The following is a 15,553-nucleotide window of genomic DNA, read 5'->3' as shown; positions in this document are numbered from 1 at the left end:
AGAGAACTTTATTCAACCCACTGGGAACTACAGAATCACCCATGAAGATGTTGAATACTGCAAGCCAAAAGCTGAAATGTTAAAGTAGACAGACTGACTGAGTATCAGTATGTATTTGTAGTACTATTGGCATATCCTCTAGTGTTTTTCATACACTGAGAGACAATATTGATATTAGATGATTCACAATGCAGCTAACACGTCTTCATGTTTATTTACCCACAATCCAGTCCACTCAGATATTAACTATTGAATAATTAAAAATGATAAATATTATTTTGGTCTACTTAATTACAAGAGATAATATGTCTTATTATTTACATTACATAGTGTCTTAAATCTTACAATGTATGAGCTGTAACAGAAAATTATAAAGAAAACCAAATCAAAAAAAGGGTAACCATTGTGTGTATTCTGTGTACATGTACTTATATTTCTTTTAAACAAAAATATTTAAGTACTTTCACCACAAATATGTAATTTCTGTTTCTGCCCATGTCTAATAATATAACCCTCTATGTTTATTTAATGGTGGGCTTCATAACCTAACAATTTATCCCATGGCTTTTTATATTTAGATACATGATTCATAATTCTGTAAGTAATTCTCTCCCATTCCTGAATGTGGAATATTAGTATTATCAGACTACAGAGGATCCTCTGTGTGTGGCCTATTGGTCTCTGTCCACAGTTAGTCAAGGTGGTGTTATGCCTTAAATATTACATACTGCTTATTTAATTCAAAATCTTTTAAATGACGGTTATAACTGATTGCAAGTAGCTTTTTAATTCTGGCCAGAAAAAGAAGATCCTACATTCAGTTTGCATTTTTGAATAAATCAATAATACTGTAGTCTATTTATCCTACTTTCCAGGTAAAGTCTCTCCAGTAGGATACTTGGAGTTGGTTAATATCCATATCCATTTGACATAGCCTTTTCCAAACAAAAGCTGTTGAAAAGAGCTCTCACTCTGCACATTTTTCTGGATATCATGGAGTGTGATTCAGATGGATCATTGCTCTAGCTGCCGGTTAAATACAGGATCCGGTACAAGATTCATGTCATTACATGTTCCCCGTACTAGGCTGAAAACAGAAATGGGCTAGTTGCTCGTAGGAACGCTTTGCCTCTGCTGACATTTTTAAAAAGCAGCTAAAGACACATCTTTTTACATAGGCGTTTGTTTAACAGCCTTGTTGACTGTATTAATATGTAATGTGTGTTTAACTGACTGTCTGTCAATTGTGCCTTTTATGATTATCGATTAATTAAAAAATATATTTATAATGTATTTGGCATGTGAAGCACTTTTTGACTCAGTCAGTGATAAGTGCTATATAATAAACTTTACTTATAAGTTATATATTAGCCATTATCCGGATTTACACCTTGGCCTTGTTTTATTACAAATACTTCACTATTACACTCACTGCACAAAATGCACATACATATGCAATTATAAAATGTTGATTTTTGGGATGTATACAGGCTACATGTTGTCATTTATTTCCCAATAGGCTATTTTAGTTGCCATAGTAATAGCTTTCCATCTCGAGGTGGAGAATGAAAGATGTTATTTAACCTAACAGGACTGGTCCAGGGTCCAGAGTGAGTTATCCCGTCAAAAATGAGCGATCTTTGTCCGAGCTCCCTCTCTCATTCAGCTGCTGTCTCTAAAAGAAATGTAACACGCGCCTTTCCACTGACATCACATCATACTACTCTGCTGCCAGCCGTCTGTCCAATCAGCGGCCGAGGAGAGGCCCAGTTGCCGGCTCGGCTGTCCAATCGGGGGATAGCGTGAGCTCTGCTCACCGTCACGTCTCTCCTGATTGGACGGTTGAATTGTGGAGGAGGCGGGAAGTGAAACCACCGAATCCGAAGTAGTCCATGTTTCTCATTATCATAATATATTCAGCAGCATCCCTCCGACTGTCTGCGAGCAAGTTATTATGTCACAAAGGTAATCTTTGGTTTAGGTTGGCTGGCTTATTCTTGGATCATCTGAGAAACTAAATGAGGAATAATTATTAATTGCATGGTTATTTTCTGCCAGCCTAAAGAAAACCTGTTTCTCAGTAGCTCTTTTTCATCTAATTTATTTATTTACAGCATTTTTTAAATATTTTTTTTTTTTACTCCAAAAAGATGTGGACTTTCTTGGGAATAGCCAGCTTCACATACCTCTACAAAAAGTCCAACACAGTCTTTCAGAATTTGGCTCACAAAGAGCTTGTGATGGCCGCAGCCTTATTGCTTACAGTCGGGCTGCTGCTATCATATGTCAGGTACTTTAATTTCCAGAAGCTCAGAGTCTCTCGGGTATTACATCTGCCTTTGAGCCTCTTGTCTTCTTTACCTGTTATCAACAATTTAATCCCCCAAACGTCAGGACAGACAAGCGAGCAAGCAGAGAGCAGCTGTAAAAAGGTAAGACAACTCATGTGGATACAACATGTAACATGTAACCTTTATGAAGTATATTTATGTTTTATGTTTGTAAGCTTAATCTCTGAAAAAAGAACCATGGCTACTTATTTTCAAGTTTTATTGAAGCATTTCTGAACTAAAAAGTGCTTTAAATGTTCATGTATATTTGTAGTCTATATCTAGGAACTACAAATGAAATCAAAGAACATAGCTGGTTATTGATGAAATATAAAATAATTCAAATATTGCAACGTTTGCCTTTCAGTCCAGTTCAGTTTGGATTGTGTGTAATGAGACTCTTCGCTCCTTTGTTTCAGAGCCGGAGAACAAGGAAAAGAGCAGACATGGCGTCCTCTGGCTCACAGAGTGCGTCAGCAAGTGGCCCCTCAGGGGCCCCCGAGCCAGATGTGGTGATAGTTGGTGCAGGGGTCCTGGGTTCGGCTATGGCGGCCGTCCTAGCCCAGGACGGGAGGAGGGTGACGGTGGTGGAGAGGGACCTGAAGGAGCCGGACAGGATAGTGGGCGAGCTGCTGCAGCCTGGGGGGTTCAGGGCCCTGAAGGACCTGGGGCTGGAAGGTCAGTTTGCGTTATTATCAACTTTATTGTCCCAAAGAAACATAAAATATTCAATTCAATTTTATTTATAGTGTCAATTCATAAAAACAGTTATCTCAAGACACTTCACAGATAGAGTAGGTCTAGACCACACTCTATAATTTACAAGGACCCAACAGTTCTAGTAATATTGACAGCGCAACAACCCCAACCAGTTAGTATAAATTAATTGAAATCAATACTTTTAAAGTAAAAGTACTAGTATCTTACCAGAAAATGACTTTGGTACAAAGTCACCTTTTAGAATATTACCCGAGTAAAAGTGTTAAAGTGTCTGATTTTAGCTGTATTTAAGTATCAAATGTCATGCAGAAACAGACGCACACAAACAGACACACACTCACAGACAGACACAAGACAAGGGACCAAAGACATGTGCAGGGTTGAGGTCTGGGTTTTATGATTTGAAGTGATACTTCACTGATATAAAGTGTCCAGTGTCTTTCCCGGTTCTCCATAGCTGTTGAAAGTTCCATCTCCATGACATCCAAAAAGGTCCATGCACGTATAGACAGGTCACGTGGTGGTTTCCAACAGGTTGCAATCCTTTTTGTCCAAAAACAATTCTTGAGAGTAACGAGTGACACGCTGAGGGAAAATGTAGTGAAGCAAAAGTATGCATTTGAATTATGAAAAGTAGAACGTTTCTAGAAACATAAATAACGACGTAAAGTACAGATACTTAACTACAGTAACAAAGTATTTGTACTTTATTAGATTACAACACTGACTGCAACAAACAGACACACCGCCAGTGAACACAAGAAACTAAAACAACAAGCTTCTCAGCATTAAAAACAGCACAGGTTATAAATATGTTATGTAAGATATATGCTAAGTGCTGCACAGAAGCACGTAAAAAATTTCCCTGGCACACCTTGTTCTTGTTCTAGGACTTCTGAAACGGATACCAGAGGGTAGGGACCTCTGCTGCCTCATAGTCAGCCCTTTTGCCCCCCCCAAAAGATCCATTTCAAAAAGAAAAGAAAATTACCACACACAATTTTCACCTCTGCATTTTATTTAACTAACACTCATGGGATTTTGTCGACTAACCGTTTGTTGATTTTACTGACAGATCTGTAAAAAACGGACTAAAGCAAAAGCACCACTCTAAATCTTGTGTTTAACAAAGATGTGCTCATAGATTTCTTTGGAGAAAAAAAAGTCATTGAGCATGAGAAGGCGTACAAAAATGACTAAACGACTAAAGAAATCAGTCAACTAAGACCAAAATGAAGGGGCAGCCCTATTTAGTTCCCACAGGTCAAAGGCCCTAAATACATATGTTCTCAACCAGCTTCTTATAATATCAGTTATGAACACTCACACTACATCCACACACTGTTGTAAGTGGATTTCCAATGAGAGGTTTTTGTATTTTTGTATTGTTTTGCTTGTGCTCCTCCCACTGGCTTGAAGTGGGCAGGTGCTTAGTTGGAAAAGCTGATGTGATGTCACATACTTTCAATTCAATTCCATTTTATTTAAAGTATCAATTCATAGCAAGAGTTATCTCAAGACACTCTACAGATAAAGTAGGTCTAGACCACACTCCAGAATTTACAAGGACCCAACAGTTCTAGTAGTTTCCTCCAGAGCGAGCAACAGTGCAGTATTTCCATGCACCAATAAGAGTTTACAATATTTGATTCATAATCTGGTGATGTTGTTTGCTTAGTCCTGATAAAGCAGATCAGATGAGTGTAGAACTCTAAAATGAAATTATACCTGATTATGTTAAACTTTGACTCTGATAGCTGCTTATTTAGAGGAGAAATACTTAGGTTTGAAACCACGTTTTTGGTGGCTACTTCTCTAATTCTCACCTGTTTCTATGTCAACTTTATGATTTGTGATCTGTATAGTTTTAATGAGGGCATTATGTATATGAAATGATACCGTCTTACCAATATACATGAAACAGTCACATCATTTTTGAACGGAGTTCAAACAAATCTCACATCCAAAACAAGTCTCTGGCCGACTTCTTATTAAAAAATGACTCCAGCTTGACTATATCAAAGTAAATTATATCTACGTGGGTAGATGATGTGTGCAAAAAACTATTTTTGCAGCGCATTGATTCAGTCAATGAACGGTAGAATCTGTGCAATCATTCCTCACATGAGGAATTTCTTAAATATTCCCTAAATGTTCATAAAAACTTCATCCTACTCATTGATAAAAAGAAAATTACATATCCTACAGTAATATTCCTGTTATATAGTCATTTTGCTCTGTAATATTTAAGCAGTATACTCCTTCTATACGTCCATCTTGCAGGTGCAAATTGTTAAAAACCATTGCAGAAAATGTTGGTTTTCAATGAATATATAATACATTTATTTGATATAGCACCTTTCACACACAGAGTCACAAAGTGCCTAACATTATAAAATTATAAAAATTAAAAAGGGACACACTCTGATTTATCTTAAATATTTTCTCCTACTTTCTTATCAGTGTTTTTGTTTTTTTGAAATTGTTTTTTTATTAGTGTATATGTATGTATGTACTTATGCATATATGTTTAAAAAGGGTAAATTGTATCTGTGACTGTAAGTAGTGTATTATAGACAAATATTTTGGAAAAAAAGGACCCGAAACAGCAAAATGAGCAAGTAAAAAGGAAATAAAATACCGATAGTATAATAACAAAACACAAAATTACACACCTGAGCCAAAAGCCGGTTTAAACCTCACCTGTTGCTCTTTATACTCATAAAGGTAATAGGTCAATAAAGATATACCAAATATGTCTGGATGAATTTGGGGAAAATGTGTAATGAATGTTTTAAATACATCTAGAATATTTCCATTTGATGGACTGGTGCAGCCCTCAGCAATATGGAGCCATGTCTCACTCACTCGTCACGTCCCACGTCCTGCAACAGCATCGGACTGACTGTGGGGGGGGGGGAACTAACGTGTGTCCTCAGGTTCAGTGGAGGGTCTGGATGCCCATCTGGTCAACGGCTACGTGATCCACGACATGGAGAGCAGCACCGAGGTGGAGATCCCCTACCCTCAGGAGAAGGACAGCATCCATTGTGGACGCGCTTTCCATCACGGCCGATTCATCATGGGCCTGAGGAGAAGCGCCCTGGCCCAGCCTAAGTGAGTACAGGCGTAAGAAAAAGAGTCCACATGCCAGCGGACCAGCTGGCTAGTTGGATGACTTTGTGTTTTGACAGTACTCAGGGTAAGAAGAGTCAAAAGCTCTTTGCATTTTGCTAATTTATTCTGCCCGACTGTGTGAATTTACGCTACAATCCGTAAGGGATAATCTAAAGTGAGGCGGGCGTCATAATGAATACAACCCCAACAGGGTGATCAGGACCCTGATGCGTTGCTATGCATGGCAACGGTCTGTTATTCTTAGCAACGGTCTGTTATCAAGAATGAGTAGACCACAGAATTCAATCAACTAAATCTATTCATTCTGTAAAGGGATCAGAGCAACGTTCAAAACACTCAAAGTTTTATCAGCATTTATTTCAGATTTGTTTTTACATAGAAGAACATTTACACAGTGACCAGTTGGTTGGGTAAATTTAATACTCTGTTTTAAAAAAAAACTAATTATGGTTTACTTAAAAAAGCCTTAAAGAGTAATTTACGGTTCCTTTGTTCCCATGCATTGGTACTAATGTGAATAACAATCATCAATAGTTTGTCAATAGTCATCGCAAATCTCTCCAGGCTCAAATATAGATAAAATGTATAGATATACACTATATATAGCTTATTTTGACATGTAAAGTGTAAGTGGTAATTGTTGGATCAGTTGAAAGCTGGTCCGCATGGCAGCTTTTGATAGTTTTATTTCATTTCTATTCAACTTTGAATTCAGTTTGTTTCCCGATGATAAAATGATCATTTATTTTAAATGGAGTCTGGTCAGTTTGGCCACAGCGTTTTTTCACAGTTTCATGTTAGAAACAAAAACAGGTTGACCTCTGCAGGGACCCTTTCTATAATGTTGTCACACACAATAATCTGAGCATGACAGTGACAAAGCGAGCACTTTTAGTGGATGTAAATTGCAGGAGCACAATTGCCCAATAACGTTACATTGCAGCTTGTTTTGCCCCTGCGGACTATGGTTAGACGCGTTTTTGTGTCTGCAGCGCTAAAACAAGCTGAAAAATAGGGCCCAGGTCAACAAAACAAAGTTACATTCTCAAAGTTTGCATTATGGCCACATGACAACAAATTGATTTGTTTCAGTAGCTTTTGTTTCCAGTTGCCCATGCTATTGTGGCATGTGGAGGCGATGACTCTAACTGCCTAATTGCACCCCCCAGTGTCACATTCGTAGAAGGCACCGTGACCCATCTGCAGGAGGTGGACGGCTGTGTAACCGGAGTCCAGTACAAAGACAAAGAAACAGGAGACATCAAGGTGAGAAGAGGAAACTCTGCTGCACAAGTAGAATATTCCACTAAACAATTCCCCCTCACCTCATGGAATATTCTATTTAATGCCGAGTGTGTGTGATGGCTCTGTGAACCTGTGTCCTGTAGGAAATCCACGCAGCGCTGACTGTTGTGGCCGATGGCTGTTTCTCCAAATTCAGAAAGAGTCTTGTCTCTGGGAAAGCTCAGATCTCCTCTCACTTTGTTGGATGCCTTATGAAGGTAAATACCACCGGCATCACACTGACGAAAATAAACTGAATTTACTTTAAGATGTTCTGATGCTGAGACAATAAGTCAATTCATTGGTTTTGAAAGTTGTTTCCTGGTTTTAGTCATTTTTCAAGAGATAATACCACACATTGTCTGCTCTCAGCTTGTCCAATGTCCTTTTAGTCTTTCTCATATATGAGAGTAAACAGAAGATCTTCTGGTTTTGGACCGGTCACATAGAACGTCTCGGGTTACGTATGTAATCCTTGTTCCCTGAGATAGGGGAACGAGACACTGCGTCGGTTAAGACACTAAAGGCGTTTCCCATAGTGTCGTAACCGACGCAGTTCGAGTTCCCCCCGAAGGGGAACCTAATGATTTGCTTTTGAAAATGTTTCACTATATTCAGACATTTTACATACAAAACTATTGAGAAAATGATGAAATAGATCATGAAATAATTAGTTGCAGTACTAAATTGTTCAAATCTGTGATACTTTTGACTATAAATGCTTGCATTTGAAAAATAATGCTTGATTGATAAATCACTAGTCTACATCGACGACGTTTTCATGTACATGATAGTTCCGGGGCATCGGATAAGTGAGGGACATCGGGGCCGCCAGATGTCCCTCACCTATCCGATTCCGCTTTCTTTTGTGTCCGGTTGATTCGGGAAACACCCTCCCTACGTGTACATTTTCCACGAAAAACAAGGTAACAAGTTGCTTCCCGAGGTTATTTTGCAGGGGTACCATACCAAGACGATTGCGATTGGTTTAAAGAAATACCAATAAACCAGAGCAGGCCAGACCCTCTTCCTCAGGGCTGTGGAAGAAGGTCTGGCAACGTGAGACTAGGAAATTAATAATGTGTGCAAACCTTCTTTTACATGTCAAACCCCACCAACGGTCTCTATATTAAAACAAGATGTTTCCGTGATCTCACAGTGGCTCAGGATTTATTTCATTATGGACTGTTCATCCTATCCAGGACTGTCCCCAGTTTAAAGCCAACCATGCCGAGCTGGTTCTGGCCAACCCGAGCCCGGTGCTCATCTACCAGATCTCCTCCTCCCAAACGAGAGTGCTGGTGGACATCAGGGGGGAGATGCCTCGCAACCTCCCCGAGTACATGGCGGAGAACATATACCCTCAGCTCCCAGGTAGGACAGATCAGACACAACTTTATTTTGAAATGCCTAAGATATGATTTTTTGGCCCCCAATCCAGATCAGATTTTTTCAATATTGAATATCTGCCGGTACCGAGTCCCTAGTCAACAGAGCTCCACACCAATTATTTTAAACTAAAATATGTCTTCATCTTAATACATTTAACTTAGTGCAGCTCGCAAATTTTTGGGGAATTTTAAGCCTTTAGGACAGCTTGAGACGTAAAACCATGTAAACCATGGGTCGGAACTGAACCTGCGGCTGCTGCATTAAGGACTGAGCCTTTGTAAGCGGGTCGCGCGCTCAACCAGGTGAAGTATCCAGGCGCCGCAACTTAGCGCTGCTAGCTTTTTTGTAAAACTCACATACGAAAACAACTAATACTTAAAACTGAGAACAGTGGGGATGTCCAATGGGGATTTAATTCTTATGGAATTCTTCATGATGAAAAATGACCTATGGCCTGAGGAAGAACCCCTGTAGTGTGCTAAATAATGAAAGTTTGCAGTGATGGCAGTGCTGCAAGACGTCGTGGTAGGTAGGAATAGATCCAGCCTGCTAAAGGATTTGACATTCCCGGTGCGCTCTGCTATTCAGCTGAAATATCACAGCTCCAGCTCCAGTAACCCTGACACAGGTCCATCTGAAATGGCAGAGTGTGTCACCCTAAAACATTAATAAACCTACATTCAGACACAGAAAGAAAAGGCTTTTATTTTTCATGTGCATGTGCCCAGCGTGCACCTTTGGGTTATCATCCACAGAGCCCCAGCTGATCGATGGACCTCTCTTTTCCTCTGTCCCTCAGAGCACTTAAAGGAGCCTTTCATGGAGGCGCTACAGAACGATCGACTCCGGTCCATGCCCGCCAGCTTCCTCCCCCCCTCCCCCGTCAACAAGCCAGGTACTGAAGTGTTATTGACTGGCAGGTTGTTAGAGAATGCCAGAGGGAATCTATTGAAACGCTTTCAGCCTGTGTTCAGTATGATGAAACAAATGAAACAAATGTCCTGGTTGCCGACTAATTTGCAATTAATCTGTGTTTTAAGTTAAATAAAAAAAGCTCTTTCCAAGGATATTTGAAAAGGTATTAGTACTTTTTTTTATGAATACATTCAAAAATGTGTTTTCTTTTTACCTGGGAATTTTAAATATCCGTATGGTGTTCTCTAACTCTTATTAGCTTTCTTGCCATGAGTAACATAAGGAGAGCAATTCTCATATCTTTAATATGAGTTAGCAGTCGGTTAGCTAAGCTTAGCATATAGAAAGGAAATAGCTAGCTTGCCTCTGTACAAAGATATTTTATTTGTTTAATCCTACACACAGTCACCCAAAGTTTTGTAGGTGTCAACAAATGAAGTAAGAGTTGTTAATTAGCGAGGTTTAGAGGTGCATGTAGAGCCAGACTAGATGTTTCCCCATTTTAAACTAAGCTAAGCTAGGAAGCTAAGAGATAATCCAAGATGTGGAACGTTGTGGACGTAGACTATGTTTACTTGCCCTAACCAATCTGACACGTCATGTCTAAACCTAACCAACCAAACTATCGAAGTGAGTACTAGCCAATCAGAGGCAGAAGAGGGCGGGTCATGGCTTTGCCATCCTAGGAGTTTTTTTAATGCCACAATATGTTATTAGCCTTTTGTTTTTACAGATGAAACAAACAAGATGGATGTGTTGATTGTGAGCTAGGCAAGCAGTTTCTCCCTAATTCCAGTCTTTGTGCTAAGCTAAGCTGTAGCATGTAGCATTAGAGTGATATTGATATTCTCATTTAACTCTCGGCAAGAAAGTGAATAAGGCTATTACCCAAATATGTCAAACTGTTACTTTAAATATGAATCTACAGTATGTCTGTATGTGTGAATGGGGGTGTTGGATCAGAGTTGGAACACTAGTGATCTATGTAATGAGTGATAAAAAACCTAAACACTCCCATTAGAATCAAAAGATTTATTGTCATTGTGCAAAGAAACAACAATATTTTAGCAGCAGTCCACCCAGTATTATAAATCATAATCTAAAAGACAACAATAAAACAAATAAATAGGAAATACACAGTCAAATCGTCTGAAAGAAAAGCACAGAGAAACACTAAAAGCCATCCTCCAGACGTCTTCCTGTTTCCTGTGCACTGTGTTTGGCACTGATTGGAAGATTTTATTATTACAAAGTGCTGGGGTGGGGGGGGGGGGAGACAACAACTGGTGATGTATTTTGGATGAGAGACAAACAGCAGTCTGTTGTTTGCAGGCGTGCTGCTCCTGGGCGACGCGTACAACATGAGGCATCCTCTGACGGGAGGGGGGATGAGCGTGGCTCTCAACGACGTTGGCATCTGGAGGAGACTGCTTGAGAACATCCCGGATCTCTATGACGACGGGGCTATGCTGCAGGTAACCACACAGGGACTACACCTAACCGTTTTCACGCCAACTGTAAAAGCATTCACATAAACACTGTTATTAAAGGCTTTTCCAAGCCAAGTAGCACTTAACTGAGTGAGATACAGTGGATTTTATGAATTTAAGTTGCATATTAAACTGGGCCTATAACAACATGAAGGACAGCCTAAAGCCTTTATATATACATTGTTAGTGCATAGAATACTAAGCTCATAATTGTTGGTATGACTGTATGAACCGTGCTTTAATGTTAAACATACATGTGGCACAGTGAATCCTTAGGATGATGGCTACCATACCTTACCTATGGGCCAGTAAGCCTAGCCATGTTTTTTTGGACCCCATGTTGAAGATATCTGCTCTAATGTATACCATTTGAAATAAATAAGGCCTGTGTATTGCATGTGTAGGATAGCATGTATACACAGAGCCTCTGCTGCATGACATTTGCATATCCTATGCTATTCCCTCTGCTGTAGGTGAGAGACTGCAGACCGGTGTGCAATATTACACTGCTTTTTTTTTTCTTCTTCTCAATAGGCAAAGAAGAAATTCCACTGGGAACGCAAGTCATCACATTCTTTCGTGGTGAATGTGTTGGCCCAGGCCCTGTACGAGCTGTTTTCAGCCACAGACAGTGAGTCTCCGCCTGCCTCTGCATCATGGAAAACACTGACGGGGGATCACAAATTATTATTTTTGTTACACTGAACAACTCCAAATGTCAAAATCTGCACAAAAACAAATACTGAATGGTCATTTTGATTCTCATCCTGTCCTTGTGCCTGCTCTGATATATAACAAGATTCTCTTCATGAGCTGAGAAAAGCCTGCTTCCGGTACTTCAAGCTCGGCGGAGAGTGCATCGCTGGGCCTATTGGACTCCTCTCGGTGTAAGCATTAAATAACATCCTCCACAACAACACAGGAAAGACAGAATTTCACTAATATCAACCACAAGGGCCGGATTTAATCTTCCACAATGCAAGACTGCATCCATCATTCTCCTCTATGGCTATAAATCAGTGGAACACTCTTCCTACAGCAATGACTTGGACTCAATAACTTGGAGGGGGTGGGGGTCTATTTTTAAGGATAGGGTTTTTATGACTTTAAGTATCTGTATTTTATACCCTAAATACTTTTTATTGTGTCATATACCTGCCAAGTGACTACGGGCAGAGACTAGCAATTTGCTACAACCACAAAAAACATCTATTCATGTTTTTTGTGCACTGTCCATGTTCAAATAAATCAAATACAAGTATAGAAGTATGGAAAGCAGTCTTGGGTTCAAGGAAAAGTTTGACATTTTGGGGAACATGCTTTTTGCTGTGCTTATTTGCTGAGTACTTCCCACACTCATGTATGTACTCTAAATATGAAGCTAGCTTAGCTAGCTTAGCTTAGCGTAAAGAATGGAAACGTGGCTAGCCTAGCAAAGTCCAAAGTCCAAAACCTCCCAAGGCTCAAGGAAAGCTAAACTAAAGCTAGCATAGAGCTAACGTTCACTTATTATGCTACATCTGCTCAATTATAGGGGAAAATCATGTTAACAATGATTTTGGTCAATATTAAAATCACGAGTATTGAACATTACTTATTGTCTTTTGGAAAGATGTTGCATTTATTGCACTTAATAAAACACTCAAACATATCCATATATATAACATATACATCAATAAACAAATCAACAGTGAAAACACCATGAATTCAAAAATGTCCCTCAATACTTTTTCAGTTTTAACTTTTTTTCATTCAGAACACAAGACAAAATATGGGGGCTGAATGTCACATGCAAAATAAATATATAATAAGAACTTTTTCCCTATTACATTAGTTTTGTGACTATTAGGCGCCGAAATGGAAAATGGGATCAAATTTTGATTATTGCACATCCCTACGTATCAATAACAAGTGGGGTTACATGACTATTTCTTAGCTGGTACCTTTGAGTAGCAGTTTTTACCTGTTTGTGCTAAGCTAAGCTTGCTCACTGCTGGCTGTAGCTACATATATCTCTTACGTAATACGGCCTAGACCCCAAAACTATTCATTGAAATACAAGATCACATACAAGAGACTTAATGACATGGGGATTTATGTTTGTTTCGCCAGGTTGACACCCAAACCCATGACCCTTATTGGACACTTCTTCGCCGTGGCACTGTACGCAATCTACTTCAACTTCAAGTCGGAGTCGTGGAGCACCAAACATCGAGCTTTATTTAAGAGTGGAGCCATCCTGTACCGAGCCTGCACGGTCATGTTTCCACTCATCTACTCTGAACTCAAATACCTGGTTTACTGAGGAGCTCTCCTTACGTCTTGGCACAACAAAGACCAAACTCACCTGGTGAAAAGGACACTGTTGCTGTATTAAACCCTGATTTTACTATTTAGGAGTTTCTGCAATATGCCCTTGCCTTTACTGAATATGTCATTGTCTTAATATCCTACTTAATGTTTCAATTTAGATACAATTATTCCAAAATGCCTTGGTGTAGCACTGTTTGTGCTCTCCCTGTATGTTAAAGGGACATGTGTGTATGAGCTCACACCCTGCATTACACTGAATGTTTAATGTGTGGATTTATTCCGGCCCAACAGAACTGATGTGTGGAACACAGCATCTGCATTTTATAACGATTTTGCAATTAGAGCCACTTTTCTGCTGTATATTTTCATGCTGAGCTGATTTAATATGCTAATCTTCATGTAATGATGTTTATTTAAAAAAAAATGCATCATTTTGAATCTGAAGCACTGATGATGGGATGTTATGAACAGCAAGTTGTCTAAGTTATATTTCAGATAATAATCCAGTCTATTTAAATTACTTTAAGGATCATTCCTGCCTTCCTGGTACTGTTGCTCTTTACAAAATGTAAGGGACGTTTGAAACACATTTTGTTTTCTACAGTCTGAAACATGCTAACAGTGGGGTTTTTTTTTTTGGGGGGGGGGGGGGGGGTTTGACAGGTACTGGACATAGAGGGAATGGTGCTCTTATCAGGACCAAGTCAGCGGATGATGCTCAGGTTGGGTTTTGTCCTGAGCGGACACAGACGACATGTTCTGGTTGTGTTTACCTGTGCCTGCGTTGGGCCTGATTTATGTTTTATTAAAGTAGACTTTTATTGAGATAATTTGTGTTTGTATTGATTACACTTCTGAAAAACGCCTATTATATACACCAGTGACTACTGTGGACTATAAACTGAGTTGTGTCCACACACAATGGCACCAGTAGATGGTGCTCACTCAAAGCTAAAGGGTTTCCCTTTTTTTAATATATATATATATATATATATATATATCTGGGTTGGTTTTAGGAACACTCGTTCTCTTCCCCCTCCAAAAAATACAAAAAATGTCGCAGTCAGCCAGTGATCAGAGCAGGGTGGAAATACAATTCAAGGACTTTAAAGTACTTGCTTGGTAAACAATATAAAGGATTTTTACTTTACTTATAATTTCCAAATTTTTTAAATGCTCCTGCATTTACTTGTTTCCTAGTTAAACATAAAAGTTTGCATTTCGTTGTGTCATTGTTGCTTCAATTCAAAGAGAACTGCTCAGTTAAATAACTCAAAGGTAGCCAGGTTGCTCAGTGGTAGAGCGGGCTGCTGAGTGGTTTATACCTCGACGCAGAGGTCCACGGTTTAAATCCAAACTGTGATGATTTCCTGCATGTCTTTCCCCTTTCCCACTTAACTGTCCTGTCAAAAATGAAAGACGGAAAAGAAAAATTATCTGGAAAGAAAATGTAAGCCATGTAAGCAGTGGATCACTTAATGAAATAAAATCAAACCTACAGAGCTGCAGCAGTTAGACCGGGTAGACTCCTGCCAATTAATTAACTTATTTCAGTTCATTTAGACTATTATGATGGCTTAAAAGGTATTAATTTATTATAATTCAACATTGCAGAACGCGCCCTTCCAGTGGCAAACTCCAGACATCACACCTGGAACTAAATGGGGACAGCACCAGCAGTTACTCCTTACAGATTAAACCACTGACTAACAACTCTAAGCCATTAGTCATGACCTGAGAGGATTTAACATGTGTAAACAGCTCAATTACTAAATAAAAAGGGTAAAAACAAAGAAACATCACAAATGCTGTCATTTACCAGGTTACAACAATTATTCAGCTTTATTGTTATTTATACATTACTGATACATTGTTTTCTGGTGAAATAATTGAAAGAATTATCCATATTACTCTTTGTGACTCTACAAGGACACAGATACTGGTGTGGAAGCCCAGAAGAGGGGGGGGGGG

General features: G+C 39.2%; 1 protein-coding gene across 1 annotated transcript; it reads left to right on the top strand.

Moving 5' to 3' along the window:
• Window positions 1–1,915: 1,915 nt before the first annotated feature.
• Window positions 1,916–14,033, top strand: sqlea (squalene epoxidase a). The gene is made up of 11 exons (XM_034874055.1): window positions 1,916–2,432; window positions 2,750–3,008; window positions 5,990–6,167; window positions 7,358–7,454; window positions 7,577–7,690; window positions 8,675–8,846; window positions 9,664–9,759; window positions 11,112–11,254; window positions 11,804–11,900; window positions 12,069–12,156; window positions 13,382–14,033. Exons 1-11 carry the CDS (start codon window positions 2,151–2,153, stop codon window positions 13,572–13,574), a joined length of 1,719 nt encoding a protein of 572 aa, XP_034729946.1. The 5' UTR covers window positions 1,916–2,150; the 3' UTR covers window positions 13,575–14,033.
• Window positions 14,034–15,553: the final 1,520 nt, after the last annotated feature.

Source organism: Etheostoma cragini, chromosome 6 (genome assembly GCF_013103735.1).
Source record: "Etheostoma cragini isolate CJK2018 chromosome 6, CSU_Ecrag_1.0, whole genome shotgun sequence".
NCBI lineage: Eukaryota > Metazoa > Chordata > Actinopteri > Perciformes > Percidae > Etheostoma > Etheostoma cragini.
The sequence above is the reverse complement of the archived record's forward strand: the minus strand, read 5'-3'. Positions and strand labels throughout refer to the sequence as shown.

Bases quoted from the DNA above. Each gene is read 5' to 3' on its own strand.
- sqlea (XM_034874055.1), top strand. From the start codon at position 2,151: ATGTGGACTTTCTTGGGAATAGCCAGCTTCACATACCTCTACAAAAAG. The intron at 2,433-2,749 runs GTAAGACAACTC...CCTTTGTTTCAG, and splicing joins CAGAGAGCAGCTGTAAAAAG to AGCCGGAGAACAAGGAAAAG. The intron at 3,009-5,989 runs GTCAGTTTGCGT...GTGTGTCCTCAG, and splicing joins GAAGGACCTGGGGCTGGAAG to GTTCAGTGGAGGGTCTGGAT.